At 38.3% G+C, this 20643-nt stretch overlaps 1 protein-coding gene across 1 annotated transcript in view; it reads right to left on the bottom strand.

Moving 5' to 3' along the window:
- The window catches only part of LRP1B (LDL receptor related protein 1B), a 939689-nt gene that overhangs the window by 300017 nt on the left and 619029 nt on the right, over positions 1–20643 (bottom strand). The window contains exons 8-9 of the mRNA XM_087710921.1: positions 16380–16602; positions 12119–12290 (exon numbers count right to left, since the gene is read on the bottom strand). Coding sequence (XP_087567047.1) covers positions 12119–12290; positions 16380–16602 — 395 coding nt within the window. The remainder of the gene's footprint in view (positions 1–12118; positions 12291–16379; positions 16603–20643) is intronic.

The raw sequence follows: 20643 nt of genomic DNA, 5'->3' as shown, positions 1-20643 counted from the left end.
CCTGTAATGACTTTATTCCGTTATTTATGATATTGTAAGGCACCCAGATTCACTTGATAGGTGACATGCAAAATAAATAAATAAATTATGGACTTCAATTTAAAAGTGTCTATCACCAATCTTCCAAAGTTTATTGAATATAAAGATTTGGGCTATAAATTTCACAGGAAATGAACTACAAGATATAGATAGATAGATAGATAGATAGATAGATAGATAGATAGATAGATAGATAGATAGATAGATAGATATAGATAGACAGACAGACAGACAGACAGACAGACAGACAGACAGACAGACAGACAGACATATCTGACAAACTATTTATATATAGGTTAAGGTAAAGGTTCTCCTCGCACATATGTGCTAGTCATTCCCTACTCTAGGGAGGGTGCTCATCTCCGTTTCAAAGCTGAAGAGTCAGCACTATCTAAAGATGTCTCTGTGGTCGTGTGGCCAGCAGGTGCACGGAACATGGTTATCTTCCCACCAAAGGTGGTCCCTATTTTTCTACTTGTACTTTTAACACGCTTTCGAACTGCTAGGTTGGCAGAAGCTGGGACAAGTAAAAGGAGCTTACTCCTATATATCTATATCTATATCTATATCTATATCTATATCTATATCTATATCTATATATCTATATATCTATATCTATATCTATATCTATATCTATATCTATATCTATATCTATATCTATATCTATATCTATATCTATATCTATATCTATATCTATATCTATATCTATATCTATATCTATATCTATATCTATATCTATATCTATATCTCTATCTCTATCTCTATCTCTCTATCTCTATCTCTATCTCTATCTCTATCTCTATCTCTATCTCTATCTCTATCTCTATATCTATATCTATATCTATATCTATATCTATATCTATATCTATATCTATATCTATATCTATATCTATATCTATCTATCTATCTATCTATCTATCTACCTACATACATATACATATACATATACATATACATATACATATACATATACATATACATATACATATACATATACATATACATATACATATACATATACATATACATATACATATACATATACATATACATATACATATACATATACATATACATATACATATACATATACATACACACACACACACACACACACACACACACACACACACATACACACATACACACATACACACATACACACATACACACATACACACATACATATATATACTAGTGTTTCTTTCATTCATTTCGTATGTATGTATGTATGTATGTATGTATGTATGTATGTATGTATGTATGTATGAAATGGATGAAAGAAACACTAGTTTTCTTCCTGCTACGACTAAAAATAATTTGATCATTTGAAACTATACTGTTTTATCCATGAGGCTTTTTAAAAGAAAGGGAAAACAGTAGAGATTTTCAAGCAAACAATACACTAAGGATTAGGAAAATGTTTCCTTTTTATGGTTGTTATAAAACAGGGATATACAAAAGGTTAATCAGGATCTGTGGGTTGATTGCCCAGTAATTTGTGGTATAGATTGGTAAAGGTTTCCAATTCCCAATTGCCACATAGCAACACTAGTTAAAAACAAGGACTGATTTTTTTTTTATGTAAAAGGGCCTGAGATCTCGCTTCTAGCACTGATCACTATGTGTGCCCAGAAGTATTCTGTACAGGTACCTTAATTCTCAGTGTATGATTGCCTGCCTAAATCAATATTTTTCATCTGTTTGATAGATTTTGTAATTCTACTAAAAACAAGGAAGACTTGCAACACTGAAACCTGCACAGTCCTGTTGTAATGGAATATTTCTATTTCAGGAATATTCTCAGTAATACAGTAAAGTTGTTGATTAAGCAAATTACTTTATTTTAATGTGATAAACTGATTATTTAGAACTCTTAAAATTATGTATGAATTTGTTTCCCCTCATGGAAATAATCATATCTAGTACAAGACATTTTCTAAAATAAACATATTTTAACTAAATATAATAACATCAAAACACATACACACCAAGTTTAAGGATAATATAAGTGACTGCTGATAGTCTAGGATAGAATTCTTTATTGGCCAAGTGTGATTGCACACACAAGGAATTTGTCTTTGGTGCATATGCTCTCAGTGTACGTAAATAAATATAAATACATTCATCAAGAATCATAAGATACAACACTTAGTGACAATCATAGGTTACTAATAAGAAATCAAATCATACTAGGAAACAAATAAAACAATATAAATTATAAAGATACAAGTAACATGGTTATAGTCATAAGTGGGAAGAGATAGGTATTAGGAAGACTGAGAAGAATAATAGTAATACAGTCTTAGTAAATAATTTGAAAGTGTTGTAGGAATGAGTTGTTTAGCAGAGTGATAGCATTTGGCGGGGGTGGGGGTGGGAACTGTCCTTATGTCTAGTTGTTCTGGTGTGCACTGCCCTATAGCATCGTCTTGAGGGTAGAAGTTGAAACAATTTATGTCCAGGATGTGAGGGGTCTGTAGATATTTTCACAGGCCTCTTTTTGACTCGTGAAGTATACAGATCATCAATGGAAGGCAGGATGGTAGCAATTGTTTTTTTCTGCAGTTCAAACCAGACATTTGTAGAAGTGCAGGTGACAGACTCAATAATTCCTCTGTAGAACTGAATCAGCAGCTCCTTGAGCAGTTTGAGCTTTCTGAGTTGGCACAGAAAGAAACATTCTTCGTTGTGCTTTTTGATGACTTTTTTGATGTTAGGTTAAGTCTTGAGATATGATAGAACGTAGAAACGTGAAGGTTTCTATGTTGATACTGTGTGTCTAGTATTGTAAGAGGTGGTAGTATAGGAGGGTTTCTCCTAAAATCTACCATCATTTCTATGGTTTTAAGTGTATTTAGTTCAAGATGGTTGCACCATAAGGCTAGTTGTTGAACCGCCTGTCTGTATGCAGATTCATCATAGTCTGAATGAGACCACTCTCAGAATGAGTTTGGCTGAAAATCTAGCCATTATTCTTGACAAATCTTGGAATATCAAAAAATTAGGGTTCACAAAGGTTTCTTAAAAATAGAAGAGAAGGGTACCAAGGAAGAATAGACCAGCCAATGTGCATAGAAGATTCTAGAGGAGATGATAAAATAATCAGTCCTAAGTAATATTTCTTAAAGGTTAGCATGGATTTATAAATAATGAGTTCTGTCATTTTTTTAAAAAAATGCCTAATAGATTAAGGGAATACTATGGACATAATATAACTTGAATTACATTGGTAAAACATGTGACCAAAAATCTATAAGTGTTGCTTCCAAAAGTGGCAAAGAGAAACAATCTAATGTAAGAATAGCTATTACATACGGTACATAAGGGACAAATGTAAACTAGATCTTCAATTTAAAAAGGGGGGAGGGTTTCAGTCCATTCTTTGCATAGAATTGGTGGGGAAAAAAGAAATATAGAGGTTAGAACTTTGAATATCATACACAACATTTGTTTTGGAAAAAGAAAAACAATGCTCATTGGACTCATTGGTAGGGAAATTGCAATTCTTGGCTTCTATTATGGTCGTATAATTGGTTTCCCTGCACTTTGTGGGTAATGTCTAGAAACACCATGGCTCAATACTATACAAATGCTTTGAATCAGGGCCATGTTGTTAAAGTCATTAAAGCACCTGTGGCTTTCCCAAAGTTGCACAAATGCTTTGCAAGGTGGTCCCAGTTGTCTTCATCAGTGAAATTAGTCATTATTAGGTTTAGGTTTAGGTAGTTTATTTATATGCCGCCCTTTTCACTGGGGGGACTCAGAGCGGCTCACAGTTCGGAAGGAAGGGAGGACAAACAGATTAAACACATAAGACAGTACATCATTAAAAGCACAACATTCATACAATTCGGGTGGGTTGCGGTCTTTAGCCCCAGGCCTGTCGGGACAGCCAGGTTTTAAGGGCTATGCGGAAGGTCTGGAGTGTGGTGAGGGTACGAATCTCCACGGGGAGATCGTTCCATAGGGTCGGAGCTGCCACCGAGAAGGCTCTCCTCCGCATGGTTGCCAGTCGACATTGACCGGCTGATGGAACTCGGAGGAGGCCTAATCTATGGGATCTAATTGGTCGAGTGGAGGTAATTGGCAGTAGGCGGTCTCTCAAGTACCCAGATCCACTACCATGAAGGGCTTTGTAGGTGACAAGTAGCACCTTGAAGCGTACCCGGAGATCGACAGGTAGCCAGTGCAGCTCGCGGAGGATAGGTGTTATGTGGGTGAAACGAGGTGCACCCACGATCGCTCGTGCGGCCGCATTCTGGACTAGCTGAAGTCGCCGAATACTCTTCAAGGGCAGCCCCATGTAGAGCACGTTGCAGTACTCCAGCCTAGAGGTCACAAGGGTACGAGTGACTGTTGTGAGAGCCTCCCGGTTCAGGTGGGGGCGCAACTGGTGCACCAGGCGAACCTGGGCAAATGCCCCCCTGGTCACAGCCGACAAATGGTGTTCAAAAGTCAGCTGTGGGTCCAGGAGGACTCCCAAGTTGCGGACCCTGTCTGAGGGGCGTAGTATTTGACCCCCCAGCCTGAGAGATGGAACACTTGCCAAATTAGTGGGAGGGAAGCACAACAGCCACTCGGTCTTATCTGGGTTGAGCACAAGCTTATTAACCCTCATCCAGTCTCTAACAGCCTCAAGGCCCTGGTTCATCACGTCCACCGCTTCATTGAGTTGGCACGGGGCGGACAGATACAACTGTGTATCGTCCGCATACTGGTGGGATTTTATCCTGTGCCGCCAAATGATCTCGCCCAGAGGTTTCATGTAGATATTAAAAAGTAGGGGGGACAGGACCGAACCCTGCGGCACCCCATATGTTAGGGGCCTAGGGGTCGATCTCTGCCCTCCGACTAACACCGACTGTGACCTGTCCGAGAGGTAAGAGGAGAACCACCGTAAAACAGTGCCTCCCACCCCCACCTCCCGCAGTCGTCGCAGAAGGATACCATGGTCGATGGTATCGAAAGCCGCCGAGAGGTCAAGGAGCACCAGGATGGAGGCATGGCCTCCATCCCTGGCTCTCCAAAGATCATCGGTCAATGCGACCAAAGCGGTTTCTGTGCTGTAGCCAGGCCTGAAGCCAGACTAGAATGGGTCAAGATAACTAGCTTCCTCCAAGGACCGCTGGAGCTGAAAGGCCACCACCTTCTCAACAACCTTCCCCACAAAGGGGAGGTTGGAGACTGGATGATAGTTGTTTAGAACGGCTGGATCCAAAGATGGTTTCTTCAGGAGGGGTCTCACCACCACCACCTTAAGAGCGGGGGGAAAGACCCCCTCCCGAAGGAAGGCGGTGACAACCGCCTGGATCCAGCCCCGTGTCACCTCCCTGCTGCTAACAACCAGCCAGGAGGGGCACGGGTCCAGTACACATGTGGAGGCACTTACAGCTCTCATGGCCTTGTCCACGTCCTCAGGAGCAACAGCCTGAAACTCCACCCAGCAATGGCCTACCAGATTATCCCTTAGTGCCTCGGCTGGTTCTGCAGAATTGGAGTCCAAGTCCGTCCGAAACCAAGCAACCTTGTCCGCGAGAAACTGGACGTAATCCTCAGTCCTGCCCTGCAGAGGATCCCCCCGTATCCCTCCTATTTAGGAGGGAGCGGGTTATCCTGAACAGGGTGGCTGGGCGCGACTCAGCGGAAGCAATCAGAGTGGCAATGTAAGTTCTTTTCGACGTCCTGATTGCCCGGATGTATTCTCTGATGCAAGATGTTAAAAGTGCTCGGTTCGATTCGGATTTATTGGATCTCCATTGGTGCTCTAGGCGTCTCTTCCGGCGCTTCCTCTCCCGGAGTTCCTCAGTAAACCAAGGAGCCCTCCTGGATCCACTGCCTCGGAGCGGCCATAGAGGCGCAATCCGGTTAAGAGACTCCGTCGCTGCCGAGTTCCAAGCAGCAACCAGAGTCTCCGTCGGACTGCGGGCGAGGGTATCAGGAATAACCCATGACAAGGGTACGATCTCGCTCCCCCTCAGACCAAGATCACAAGTCCACTGCTCCGAGAGAAATACGAGGTCGAGCATGTGACCCGCCGAGTGGGTTGGGCCCCGAATTACTTGGGTCAAGCCCATAGCTGTCATGGAAGCCATGAACTCCTGCGCTCCATCAGAGTGTTCACCGAGCTAGGGCAAATTGAAATCCCCCAGAACCATAAGCCTGGGGAACTCAATTGCCAGCTCGGCTACCGACTCGAGGAGCGAGGGGAGGGCTGCTGCAACGCTGTTGGGAGGCAGGTACGTTAACAGCAGACCCACTTGACCCTTGAGGTCCAACTTCACCAGCAGGGACTCACACCCGACAAGCTCCGGAGCAGGGATCCTACGAGGTACTAGAGACTCTCGGATAACAATGACCACACCCCCACCCCTTTCCTGAGCTCTCGGCTGATGGAGCACCTGAAAACCCTCTGGGCACATCTCTACGAGGGGGACTCCCCCCTCCAGGCCCAGCCAGGTTTCAGTAATACATGCCAGGTCTGCCCTCTCGTCCAAAATTAAGTCCCGGACGAGAGTAGCCTTATGAACTACAGACCTGGCATTTAGCGACAACAGCCTGAGGCCAGGGTCCTGATTACTCGCGCCATCTGGCCTTGGAGTGGGACTCATAGGGCCGGAAGGAGGGATCTCTGTAACGTAGCGAGCCCTCCTTCCCCGGTAATGGCCAGCCCTAAAGTCCCCGCCATTATGTCTGCTGCTTATAGAGCAACTTCATGAATCTTGAAAAAGAAGCAAAGCTTCTCTGAGTAACAAAGCATCTCATTTGAAGGATGTGCCCAACCTTACTATATAATATTTGCATGTTAATTAAGTATGTGCTGGATGTCAAGTACTAAAGTAGACTGGCTTGAAAACAATGCTCAATAATCCTCACCAAACTACAGTGAGAGATACCAAGTGAGATATAATGGAATTTGGCACCAAACTTGGTACTCATCAAGTTTTTGTTTAATTAGTTCAACTCAACAAGCAGAGAGAATGTTGATCTCAAATGATACAAAATTAGAGGGATAGATAATACTTTAGAAGATAGAAAGAAAATGCAGAATGCTATTGATAATTAGGGAAGCAGGCTAAAATGATGAAGGTAATTGAAATGTTCTTCATAAGAAAGACCTCAAATGCTTTGAAAATAGGAGTTGAAACATCTGATTAATCCATGTGAAAAGAAACCTGGAGTATAATTGTTCACAAAGTTAGTATGATTGATCAGTGTGGTGTAACTGCTAAAAAAATCAAATACAATTTTAGAATGCATTAACTGAAGTGTAATTTCCAAGTCAAATTAAATAATAAAAAATTGGTTCCAACCAATTGTACATTCTTTGCTCTTGGTGAATTAAGTGACACTGTGGTAACCCTATGCAGATATCTGAGAACTGTGAGCATCTTGATGTGGAACAATTCAACTAAAACCTTGCAACACTGAATGGTTTTGGGTGTTGGGGGGGCTGATTCTAAGACTACACCATCTTTGGTGGTTTATAGGATTCCACTGACCCACATAGACCACATGCATAATCTGGGGATGGGTGGACTCATAACTCCTGCTGGAGGAGCAGACAGCATCTATGGCTAGAGAGCCTTTGCATAACTTTGTATTCTGTGGCAGTTGTGCCCATTTGTGGATCAAGGAGCTCTACTAACAGTCACCTATGCCCTGATCACCTCCTGATTGGACTACTACAATGTGCTTTACGTAGGGCTGCCTTAGAGTGTATTAAGAAACTTCAACTGTTGCAAAAGTGCAGCAGCATGAACAATTATGTATGTCTGTAATGGTTGCCAGTGTGTTTTTGGGTCCAATTCAAGGTGCTGCTATTGACCTTTAAAGTCCTACAGAGCTTGGGACTTTGGCCATTTCTTATCTCTCAGCCCAAACTACCTCACAGGGAAGTTGTTGTGGGGAAAATAGAAAGGTTATGTATATGTTCACCACCTTGAGCTATTTGTAAAAATAATAAAGGCAGAAAATAAATAGATTAGATAGATAGATGATAGATGATAGATGATAGATGATAGATGATAGATGATAGATGATAGATGATAGATGATAGATGATAGATGATAGATGATAGATGATAGATGATAGATGATAGATGATAGATGATAGATGATAGATGATAGATGATAGATGATAGATGATAGATGATAGATGATAGATGATAGATGATAGATGATAGATGATAGATGATAGATGATAGATGATAGATGATAGATGATAGATGGGTGGGTGGGTGGGTGGGTGGGTGGATGGATAGATAGATAGATAGATAGATAGATAGATAGATAGATAGATAGATAGATAGATAGATAGATAGGCAGGCAGGCAGGCAGGCAGGCAGGCAGGCAGGCAGGCAGGCAGGCAGGCAGGCAGGCAGGCAGGCAGGCAGGCAGGCAGGCAGGCAGGCAGGCAGGCAGGCAGGCAGGCAGGCAGGCAGGCAGGCAGGCAGGCAGGCAGGCAGGCAGGCAGGCAGGCAGGCAGGCAGACTCTTTCAGATTTCATGTGCCTGTTCTAACAGATCCAACAGAATGGATATGTTACAGTTTCCTTCATTGAGGGAGCAACATTTGGTGAGCTTTACATGGCAGGACATTTCCCACATTGCCCACACTGTGGAATCTTCTTCCCTCTTAGATGAAATTAGCTTCATTGCTCAGGCCTGGTGACCCCAAGGGATGGGTGAACTTGTGAGATGGCTCTGTTATTATTATCATCCAGCCATTTATTATTCTCTTTTGTTATTTCTGCTTTTATAATTAATTTTTTTATAATTACATAATGGTTTCAGTTAATGATTGTTTTATTATTACTTTAAAAGATTGCTGTAGGCTTCCCAGAGTCACTTTCTGTCACATGGGTGACCTTATAAATTTATTTAAATTTATAAATTTTGAATGAATGAATGAATGAATGAATGAATGGAGTGAAAGAATGAATGATGAATGTAAGTTCAGAATTTATATCCCCCCAAAAATAGAGAGAACAAGTTTCTTAGATCTTAATTTCTAAAGCATAATTTCTAAAGAAATATAATGAATGGGGATGAATGCATAACCTATTCCATGGGTTTCAGACATGAAAGAATCAAAGAAAATGTCAGTTTCATCTGTCATCAACTGTAACCTGTCAATTTAGATGATAGGCTGTGACAATTCAAACCTGGAAAATGACTTTCTGAGCAGCCAATCAAGAGTGGGAAGCTTTACAACCCTTAGGTAGTTTTTTTAAAAAAGAACTTCCTTGTCTTTTTGTCTTTACTCTGCATGGAAAAAGTGGATGCATAAATTGCCAAACTGGCTCCAAACAGGTGAGCAGAGCCTTGAGTCTTACTGAGTTGGAGGTCTAGGTAAAGTACAATAATCTTGGGATTCACGAAAGCTAGAAGTGTGTTAAAGGTTCAGCTCTGTTCTAGGCAAAATTATTTAAATGTGGTGTCTTTTATTCTTCCTTTGTTCCAGATAACTATGAATACATAACTGGCAGTGCTAATACCTCAGAAGACATAGTTATTTTCTTTTTGATTCCCTCTCTCCTTCTGTCTTCTTGACATCTCTTTAATTCTACAATTGTGTATACATAATAAAAGACTTGCATTCTTACTGCGACAGAGACTCATATTCTGAAAGGAATGCAGCCCCAGTACATATAAACAGGTTCTCCTTGGGAGATGTGAAACAGCAAAGGAGGATTATGAGGTAGGGCTTAAGAATCCTCAGAAGGGCTAACAAATCATGTCCAGATGAGTGTGTATTTTCAAATATCTTGTAAATCCAAATGATTTATTTTGAAAGAGGCAAGGTCAGTGTACTTTCTTCTCTCCTATTTTCATTTAGATGTTGGTTCCATAATCAAAACACAATAAAAATTAAGCAATACTGGTCAAATATTTCATAGCTATCTCTCTAAATGTTAAATGTAATTTTAAATGAATTTTTAATTACGCCACAAGATTTCCCCCCTCTTTTATGCTCAGCAAGTGCCCTGTGTTGTTAAAACAGGCATCCAGCCACTTTGAAATAAATGTTTCAATAAATCTTACCTTATCTCATCTCATCTCATCTCATATTATCTCTTAGCCAAGTCTAGCCTAGCCTAGTCTAGCCTAAGTTACCTATGTGCACGTACATATGTGAATATGCATATGCATATTTTTCACTGCTCACTTGCTTTTTCTCTAATTGGATAATGTAATGCTTTGTAACAAAACCACCTTCTGCATAAAAATGCCGTATTTACCAGTCATTCATCATTCTTGTGCAATTATTCACATCTAATTATTCACAGCAATTCTTTTTATGTGTGTGTGTACATTTCTTTGTGTTTTCTTATTGAAAGTTACACAACATAGAGCCCTTTTGAGGTTAGTAAGTTATAGTAAATATTTCATGAAAATAACAGTACATTTATTCTCCATTTCTTTATGATCAGTGAAACTTATTTCTGTTCTGACATTTTCTCCATTTCTGCTCAAAATAATTTAGCATTGATGTGGCAGGAGGCAGGAGTGAAAAGATCTAGTGGTCATTGAAGAGGTAATTTTTGAAAAGCTACATATTTATCCTTAGCAGCATGCTACATTTGCAAACTTGTAACCATGGAAAATATAATTAAAAGCTGTGTAAGCGTCTCATTATTGCTATTAATTTAATTTTGTAAAGTTTATTTTCAACTATTGGGGATATTCTAAAATAAAGAGACTCTGAGTCAGTCATCTTATTGGATATATTTATGTGCCCATTATTAATCAATTTGCCGAATTTGCCAAAATTTAAATAGTATCAAATTATATAATAGTAGTCTAATGGAAATCTGAATTATTAAATAAAAATTCTAGATGAGTTCTGTGCTGTATACACCTCTTTGTGGTACAAAAACTGTCATGCAAAATCACTCGTAACTCTATCAGATGAAATCAGTGACACTTTTCTTTAACTTTTTGTAATGTTAGTATTCCTAAAAAATAAAAAAGCAATAGGTGAAAGCCCCATTATTTACTTTCTCACAAAATACTGAAAAACTTCAAAGTATCTCCCCTTAAGAAATTGCTATATAGATTGCATGCAGAAATATAATACCAAGCCAGAATTAACAAGATAGCAACAGGCAGCAAATATCACCTCTGCAAAGAATCTGAAGAAATGGTAGACCTAGTTAGCTGCTGCAAGAAGATCTGACTACAAGCAACGGCCTGACAAAATAACAACAATAGTACATTCAATATCTGCAAGAAATATACCTGCCCACAAGCTAGAACTGGTGGGAGCACAAAATAGATAAAATAATAGAACATGAAGAAGCTAAAGTGCCCTGGGACTTAAGGATTCAAAGAGACAAACATCTGCCACATCAAACTCCAGACTTAACAACTGTCGTTAAGAAAGACAAAGAAGTGTATAGTGGATGCAGCAATGCCTGGAGATAGTAGAATAGAAGAAAGAACTGGAGATAATAAATCACAAAATACAAAAATCTGAAAGTAGAAATAGAATGACTGTGGCAAAAGAAAGCAAAGGTAGCACCAATAATAATAGGTGCCTTGGGGACAATCTTAAAACGGAATACCACACGAATACCATTGGTACCAACAAAATCATTATCACTCAGTTGCAAAAAGCTTTATTTAGAATGACTTACATCCTGTGATGATACCTTTAACACTATCAAGCAACAACATTTGCCTATCCCAGGTACTTGGGAAAGACTAAGTTAGTGGATAAAAATACCAATCCAAGTGTAAATATCTGATTGATTATATAACATACCATAATAATAAATATCTAGTTTGAAACTCAAATCTTTATTTCAATTGTAATATATATGAACATATGAAGTTAAAAGCTTGTTGAAGAAATGAAAGAATCTGTAATTCACTCAGTCACCAAGACATATGTAATATTATGAATATAAAATTGGATGAACCATTGTGATTCAATCCTTTCATCAAACCCTGTAAAATTAATATCTATGCTGAAGAGCAAATATGTTGAACTTCATTAAACCCAAGGTTAACATCCTAATCTTAAATAGCAAATAGAGCATTAAATGATTACAATTAAGATTTGTGGTTGCCTACCTGTTGTCTGTATTCTCTTGTGGTAAACAAGGATATCTTTAGCATTTTCAAGTCTCATTAAGAACTTCGTATCTCTGCTATTAAATCTGTTAATTTGTATGACACTGAAGTTGTCTGAATTTGTTGCATACAAATAGTCTTCAAATACTGCTAAACCATATAGATGAGTAACCTGAGGGGAAAAAACCACAGACATATATATATATATATATATATATAGACATGAGTGTGTGTGTGTAATTATGCAATTTTATCACTTTCTTTTACTTGAATAGTAATCCAAAACTATACATAGAGATTAATGATGGAAGTTGTAAGTCAAACTAACTATTGGCTAATGAGAAACTCATTAAGACAGAAAGCAGAAATGAACTTTGCTTTCTTTTCATTTGAACAATGTACATTTATTTTAAAAAGCTTTGGACTGAGAATGCCATTCTTATAATAAATACTACTAGCCAGAAATCTTGAATTTTCATTTTTTTGTTCTAAGTGTTTCCAATCCAGACTGCAAGAATGCAAATTGACAATTATGTTTTGAAAAGAGTGGAAAAGTAGCAATATTCTGATTGAAAGTATATAGGGATACAATGAGCTAAATTTGAGAAGTATTGCACAATTTTATGCCAATTAGGGATATGCGGATTGGATCTTTATTCATCAGAAGATCATTGAGAACTTTATGAATGTAAGAATAGAAATTTGTTCTATGTCCACTGATTTACAAAAAAAAGTATAATGAAGTGAATAGTTTTAATTAGGGAATATTTTGTGTGACTATGATATTGAAGCTTAGTTACTGAATGGCTGGCAACTAGCGGTATATATGGAAATAAAGGGATGCATAATAATAAATGAAATGTTTAGTGAAAGTTTCAGTATTGAGCAGGACATAAATAAGGATGTCTACTGTTCCTTTCATTGTTTCATGTATTTATGAACAAATGTGTAAGAAGTGCTTGTGTTAATGTAAGAGTTATGTGGGTTAAGGGGTATGGATATGTGTGTAGTTCTATATGGAAATTTTAGAAGTGTGATGCTTAAGAGCAATAATGTGAATGTCCAAGTACTTTTGTCAATATTGTTGGCTAAAAATCCAAATGATCTAAGTGAATGTGGGATACTTTTTCCTATTCTGCTCAGATGAAGTGAGAGTTGGATGTAACAAGAGAAAAATACAAGGAAGTTAAATGCAGTTGGAAATAATTATTTAAGAAGTGGAGGTGGTAAAACAAGCAAAAGATCAATAATTAATGGGAAATGGTGAATATAGATCAGATATAATAGCAAGTAATCTGAATGAATGTATGATTACATGACTGGATCAAATAGAGAAAATGAATGACAATCAAATTACAAAACAATTAGATGAAGAAAACATCAACAGGTGGAAACATGTGAAAGAAAAAAGGTGGGGTTGGATAAAGTTGATCAGAACCTCAAACAGGAACAATTGAGATGTTGAAAATCAAGATGAAATACTGGTGGATAGATATGATAGGGCAAGGATTATTATTTACCATTTCTTTCCTGAGCATTGATAATCTTGCTTACCCCCAAAATGAATTCAAATGGGAAATGAAAGCAGTTCAGGGTCCAGCTATATGTTTAATTTAATTTGCAGATAGAAGTATTCCAAACCTCAAATCATATGATTGTTTAATATCCCATTTAGGTCACCCTTGATAGTTGATTGTGTATGATCTGCCTGGACATTTGTAGTGTTCCAGTGTTCATCTTTTCCTTCATCAGTTGCTTTCATTTCCTCTCTTTCACCAGTTGCTTTTATTGTCAACATTTTTAATACTATAACGTTTTATTTACAGCATTTTATGTATTTACAGGACATTTATGGCTGCCCATCTCATATGGTGATTCTAAGTGGCTCACAATAATCCATAAGAAGCATAGTTAAAAACAAGCCACATAGGTCTGTTGACCAACAGCTGAAACATCACCCTAGTCCAGTTCATGGGGAACAGCCAGGTCTTCATAGACCTCACAAGGGGCAGTTGGGCAGACTGTTCCAATGGGGTTGGGGTGGCCACCAAAGAGATGTACTTCCATTGATCTGCCACATAGCTACACTAGGGACCTGGAGTCCATTATCCTATCTAACCTATTAGAACAGGCAAATCACCTGGCCCTGTGCTATTTAAAGGTGAGAACCAGCATATTGAATTACACCAAAAAAGCAACTGAGAGCCAGTGCAGCCCATGCAGAAGTAGTGTTGCTCAAGTGCGCCCAAAGTTGGATGTGCTGCTGCATTGTGAACCAGTGGCAGCTTCTTGGATGCTGTTCAAGGGCTGCCCTGTGTGGAGAGCATTGTAGTAGGTGGTGACTAATTTTCTTGATATTAAACTGAAAATCCTATTCCTGTTAATTTAAAACTAGTATTCTGCAGACCACTATGGATTAGATATGGTTTTCTTCCATTTTGATGATTCTTCAGGAACTTGGAAACTGATACAAATCACCAATCAAACATTTCCAAGTGTAATTATATCCAGTTGCCTTTATCTTTCTTCAAATAGCTAAGTTTCTAATCTCCTGGTCATCTTTGTTTCTCTTATCTGAATCTATTCTATCTATTCTATCTTCTCGGAACAATTTAATTTATTTGAATATTGAGCCTCTACTCATTTAAATTCTAACCCAGAGAAAATAGAAAGTGAGTGAATCTGTTTTCATTAGCATGCTTGTCCATGAGCTGATTGACCACGTCCCTCTTGAAGTTAAGCAATGCTATTTTGACTATAATACAGAAAAAGAAGCTTCATTATTAATTTGACATGATAGGGCTTTTTTAAAATGGTGTTTCCTTGAAAGATCTTTCCATATTTGAAAAAACAAACAAACCCAAAATTGTATATAGAAAGGGACAGAGATGGAGATGGAGAAGGGGGAGGGGAGAGAAACAAAGAGAGAGAGAGAGAGAGAGAGAGAGAGAGAGAGAGAGAGAGAGAGAGAGAGAGAGAGAGAGAGAGAGAGAGAGATTGAATAATGAATAATGTACTATATTTTGGATATGTACAATCTTGGTGTAGTTTAAAAATGTGCATTATTAATATTAATGGAATATCTGTAGTGATGGTGAACACCATTTAGATTTTCACATACTTTCAGAAAGTTGAAAGCACAACAGAGTTTAACAGGCAATATTAACAGACAAAAATTCACTATGGCCTAGCACAAGTGGAAATAAAATTTAATCTATGAACTTGACAGAGTGCTCATATAATAATGCTTCCATCACTGGATCAGCCACCTACCTGAAATGCTATAGGGTTTCCTGTATGACTAAAATACCTTCAAGGTTCCTTCCAGCTCTATTCTGGTCTGACCATATTACCATATGAACATTTATACATTTGTGTGTGGGATAGGATAGGAGAGGCTTCTGTGTGCCAAGCCTGAGAGAGATAAGGGTATAGGATAGGAGAGGCTTCTGTGGGCCAAACCTGAGGGAGAGAAGGGGAGAGGAGAGGATTCTGTGGGGCAAGCCTGAAGAGGGAAGGGGAGAGGAGAGGATTCAATTCAATTCAATTCAATTTATTAAGTTTGTATGCCGCCCTATTCCCGAGGGACTCAGGGCGGCTCACAATAAAAAGGGAGGGGATACAAAAAATAAAATAAAAAACAACAGTTTAAAATACTACAACAGCCATAACCTCGAGTGGGGCTGGATAGTTCAACAGCCCCAGGCCTGCCGGAACAGCCAGGTCTTAACTGCTTTGCGGAAGGCCGGGAGGGTAGTGAGGGTCCAGATCTCCACGGGGAGATCATTCCAGAGGGCCGGAGCAGCCACAGAGAAGGCCCTCCCCCAAGGAGTCGCCAGCCGACATTGGCCGGCAGATGGAATTTGGAGGAGGCCTAATCTGTGGGATTTGATAGGTCTTTGGGAGGTGACTGGCAGGAGGCGGTCTCTCAAGTACCCAGGTCCGATACCATTCTGTGGGGCAAGCCTGAAGAGGGAAGGGGAGAGGAGAGGCTGATGTGTTTTCAGTGTGTAAGGGTGTGTATGTACATGCATTCACATATACAGTATATTTATATACTAAATATATTGTGTGTGTGTGTGTGTGTGTACACACACACACACACATACAGCATATATACACACATACCTGCACATAGATATACACACACTAACATATATATCACACACAAATACACACAAATGCATACATTTCAGATGGTAATGGTTTTAGGCATATTATTTATGACATTATTTATAAAATAAATACCTATGATACTTACCAGTTGGCCTTCAATGATAGTTTGCCTGTTATGTCCTTGGTAGTCAACCATTCCTATAAAGTCAAGATAGTCATCTACCCAGTACACGTATTTGCTGACAAGGTCAAGTGTAAGAGCCGTCGGCTGCTCTATTTTAGATATTACTATCCTTGTTCTGTTCATGCCATCCATGTCACACCTCTCAATTTTAGCCACATTCCCATAGTCTGTAAAGAAGAGCTTTCTGTAACGAGAAATTTCAGACACGTTTTAATAATTATGCACATTTAACCACAAGGACATAAAATGCAATCTGTAACAGAAAAGTTGTGTTTTTCACTTACGTTAACTTACACATTAGCATCCAGAAGAAAATCATTCTCAGTTTATTATAGAAAAACATAGAAATATCTTATGGAACTTGAACACTAACGAATATATTCATAAGTTTATCTCATTATACATGTTCTAGTCTTTAAGATACTACCTCATTGTTTTAAAACATTTGAAATTCATGTTTGTTTTTTTCAAAATAGAACTAATTAGCTAAAAATGGTTTCATTCACACACCTCCCTATACTTAGTTGCTGGATTTTATTAAAAAGCTGAATAAATAAATAAATAAATAAATAAATAAATAAATAAATAAATAAATAATAAAAAGTATAGATATGTGAAACAGGAATTTGATCCTTTATCCAGGCACTTCCAGTTCAGTGAGGTCTTTGGTACTTTCTGAGTTTGGTGGTTTTCTTGCAGACATTTCACTGCCAAACTAGATGACATTATCATCATTGATGCATCATGTCCTGTGCACTGATGGCGTTACCTGTCTTGGTAATGAAATGTCTGCAAGAAAACCGCCAAGTTCAGAGAGCACAAAGGACCCCACCATTCAATCTTGAGCTACAAATAGTCTCTTTTATTGGAAATTTCATCTTCATCTAGTAACTGTAAGGAAAACTTTTATCTATAAATAAGAGCAATGTAAGTATTAAATACAGGTAAAAATAATATTTTTTTTTAAAAAATGAGCAATAGTAATAGTAAGAAGGAAAACAATTTTTAGTTGCATATACAAAAAACACATTTCAGACTATGATGCTTCATTTGGGGGTGGGGGGTATCATATGCCTATTTTTCTCCCTTTTATCAAGGATATCCAGAACATAATAATCCATGTATGCCTTTGTGAAGATAGTTTCCAATAGCCTGAAGCAACACATTAGAGAAATAATTAAGCAGATGGAAAGTAAATGTGAGGTATTGACAAATAACACATAGAAGTAATCCAGACTTCATGACTAACTCATTTATCCCAAAGCGTATCATCTTGTGGAAGGTAAATTATTGACAGATAAGTGTTATCCATTTTAAAAAGAGAGCAAAAAAAAAATGTTCCAGTGCATTTATCTGTCCATATATTTGACTCGCTGATTACATTTAGTGTAAAACTAATAGGAATCTCTGAAACCACCAAAGCTTCTAAGCCTGATATTTGATTAGCAAATACTGTGTTTAGTAAATCACAAATCAATTTCAATTAACCTGACAATATTTTAACAAGATTAATTTCCCATGAGATTAAATTACATTTGTAAATGGAAGCCCATCCCATCATGGCTCTAGTGCTAGAGGAAAAGGCGTCTGTTTTCTGGAGACTAAATGTTTAGATATTGCTTAGAAAACTAATGAGATTATTTTCTGGGCTTAGTAAAAAAAAAAATAGCATTAGAAGAAAAAGGTTGCGTTGGTTATTATTTAAGTCTCTCTCTCTCTCTCTCTCTCTCTCTCTCTCTCTCTCTCTCTCTCTCTCTCTCTCTCTCTCTCTCTCTCTCTCTCTCTCTCTCTCTCCCCCTCCCTCCCTTCCTCCCTGTGTGTGTGGGAGAGGGGTAGCACAGAGAAACCAAAACAATGTACAAATGTGTAATATTTGGCTACTTTAATTGGTGGTTGGGTTTATCCATCACACTAAGTCACATATAATTTAAACAATGACATTGGCCATTAAACTATTGGCTGAAATCCTAAAACATGCTAAGCATAAGCTGTGGTTTATATATAAACATTGCTCTAAGCCAATTAAGTTACAAACACCGTGTTTGCTCATTAATGGTAAGAAACTGATAAATCTAAACATTTTTTTCTACTGCTTTATCAGTTAGAGTACATCATTATATTTAGGGTCAAGAAATTATCTGGCACAGACTGTCTCTGGGATTCACTCGCTCATGAGATCAGAACTAATCAGAAAATCAGTCAATACTTTCTTCTTTTCCCTTGCATTCTATAGTAACCCAGCAATTAAATCCTTCTGAGGAAAGCTGCTGAGAATTTGTCCAGAGATATAGCATGGGAAAGAGGATTTTCCTCTTCTATTGGTTCCACGCTATGGATTGTACACTCTTGGGAATTGGATTTGACCCATTCTCATTCTACTTTTAATACATTTTTCTGCCACGACTTTAAAGAGCTTATATTTGTGTTTTAATTTATTGGGGCTTTTGGATTTCTTTTACTGCATTTATTTTTAGTTTACGCCCATGTTTTGTTTGTGTGTGTGTGTGTGTTTATTCCACAAACTGCTTTGAATACTTTCCTCTCAAAATAGAGCTACATTATATATCTAATTTATTAAATAAAATAAATATAATATATGTCCAGTTTGGTTTAGTGGATATCAGGCTCTACACCTGTGAGGAAAGTAGGTTGAGTATTAGCTGCGTTCACTGCCTTGAGTTATTATAAAAGTTGGATAAAAATAAAAAAAATAATTTGTTATTTAAGGTAAAGGTAAAGGTTCCCCTCGCACATATGTGCTAGTCATTCCAGACTCTAGGGGTGGTGCTCAGCTCCGTTTCAAAGCCGAAGAGCCAGCACTGTCCAAAGACATCTCTGTGGTCATCTGGCCGGCATGATTAAATGCTAAAGGCACATGGAACACTGTTACAGTCCCACCAAAGGTGGTCCCTATTTTTCTACTTGCATTTCTATGTGCTTTCAAACTGCTAGATTGGCAGAAGTTGGGACAAGTAATGGGAGCTCACTCCATTACGTGCCACTAAGGATTCGAACCGTTGAACTGCCAACCTTTCTGATCGACAAGCTCAGTGTCTTAAAACTGAGCCACTGTGTCCCACTAATTTGTTACTTAATGCATGGCAAAGCCAAGGACAGTGTTGCTAATGTTCCAGATGAATTAATTATGAAAAACAGGCCGCTTTGCAGTGTTCTTTGTAGAAACTGAGATCCCAGCAAACAAGTGTAAAGGGCCCTTGCTTTTTCTTTTTCTTTTAAACTGTTAGTGGGATGGGAGGGGATAGAGCATTGGTATCAAACTTGCAATGTCATATGACATATCATGATTCCCCCCCCCTTTGCTAAACCAGGGGTGGGCATGGCCAGTATGTGACACATCTGGGCCATGAGTTTGACACCCCTGGAATAGGGGAAAGAGCAGAGCAGAAAATAGTGACAGAATGGAAGCAGGATAGCATGTTGCCTTTACATCCTATGAACTGGGAAAGGGTTGAGGCAACAGTTCTTTATGGAGCCACCTGCCCCAGGCCTTGCAGGAATTCAGCAAGGGAAACTTCATTGCATTTCCTTTGGAGCAGGAGCAGAACTGATGAACTTCACTGGCTCAACAATATAAAGTTGGCTAGAAATCACCATTGCATTGTGGGGAGAGGAAGGAATGCCACCAATCAGCACAGATATTATGTTGGACAAGTACTTTGATGAACTTCAAATGCATATAGTTTTGCATTTCAAAAGTTAGAACACAAGAAATATTATCAATCTATTCTGTGATGTGAAAAGCACCGAGAAGCTTCTATAGTTTCAGTAGCATGCATATTCTTGTCTTGAATGTTTAAACACTACTAGTGTTAAACTTATTTCCTAAATCAGTTCAACCATCATCTCATCTTAATGGTCTAACACTGGCATGTATGAAAGATTGTTTTCTCTCATATGAAATATTGATCTCCATAAGATATATTTCTGTAATTTATTCTATGATAATGGCAGCAGTGGCGATATTATATTTCACCATCACTACCTGTAGAAAAACCCCTACCAATCTCAGAAATGTCAGTTCAATCATCTCTGTGGCATAGAAAAGGGAAATGAAGTCCAATTAATCTAAACTTCATCAATCCAAAACAACGGTTGTGATAAAATATTTTGGCTCTTTGTAATAGTACTGAAACATTCCTTTGAATCTACCTTTTAAATTTTATAGCAGAAATATATTGTGCTTAAGGAAAAAAAAAATAAGAAA

The sequence above is a fragment of the Thamnophis sirtalis genome, unplaced genomic scaffold, assembly GCF_051295495.1.
Source record: "Thamnophis sirtalis isolate CommonGarterSnake01/CBP01778 unplaced genomic scaffold, rThaSir2_p1.2 scaffold_1, whole genome shotgun sequence".
NCBI classification, from domain to species: Eukaryota; Metazoa; Chordata; class Lepidosauria; order Squamata; family Natricidae; genus Thamnophis; species Thamnophis sirtalis.
The sequence above is the reverse complement of the archived record's forward strand: the minus strand, read 5'-3'. Positions and strand labels throughout refer to the sequence as shown.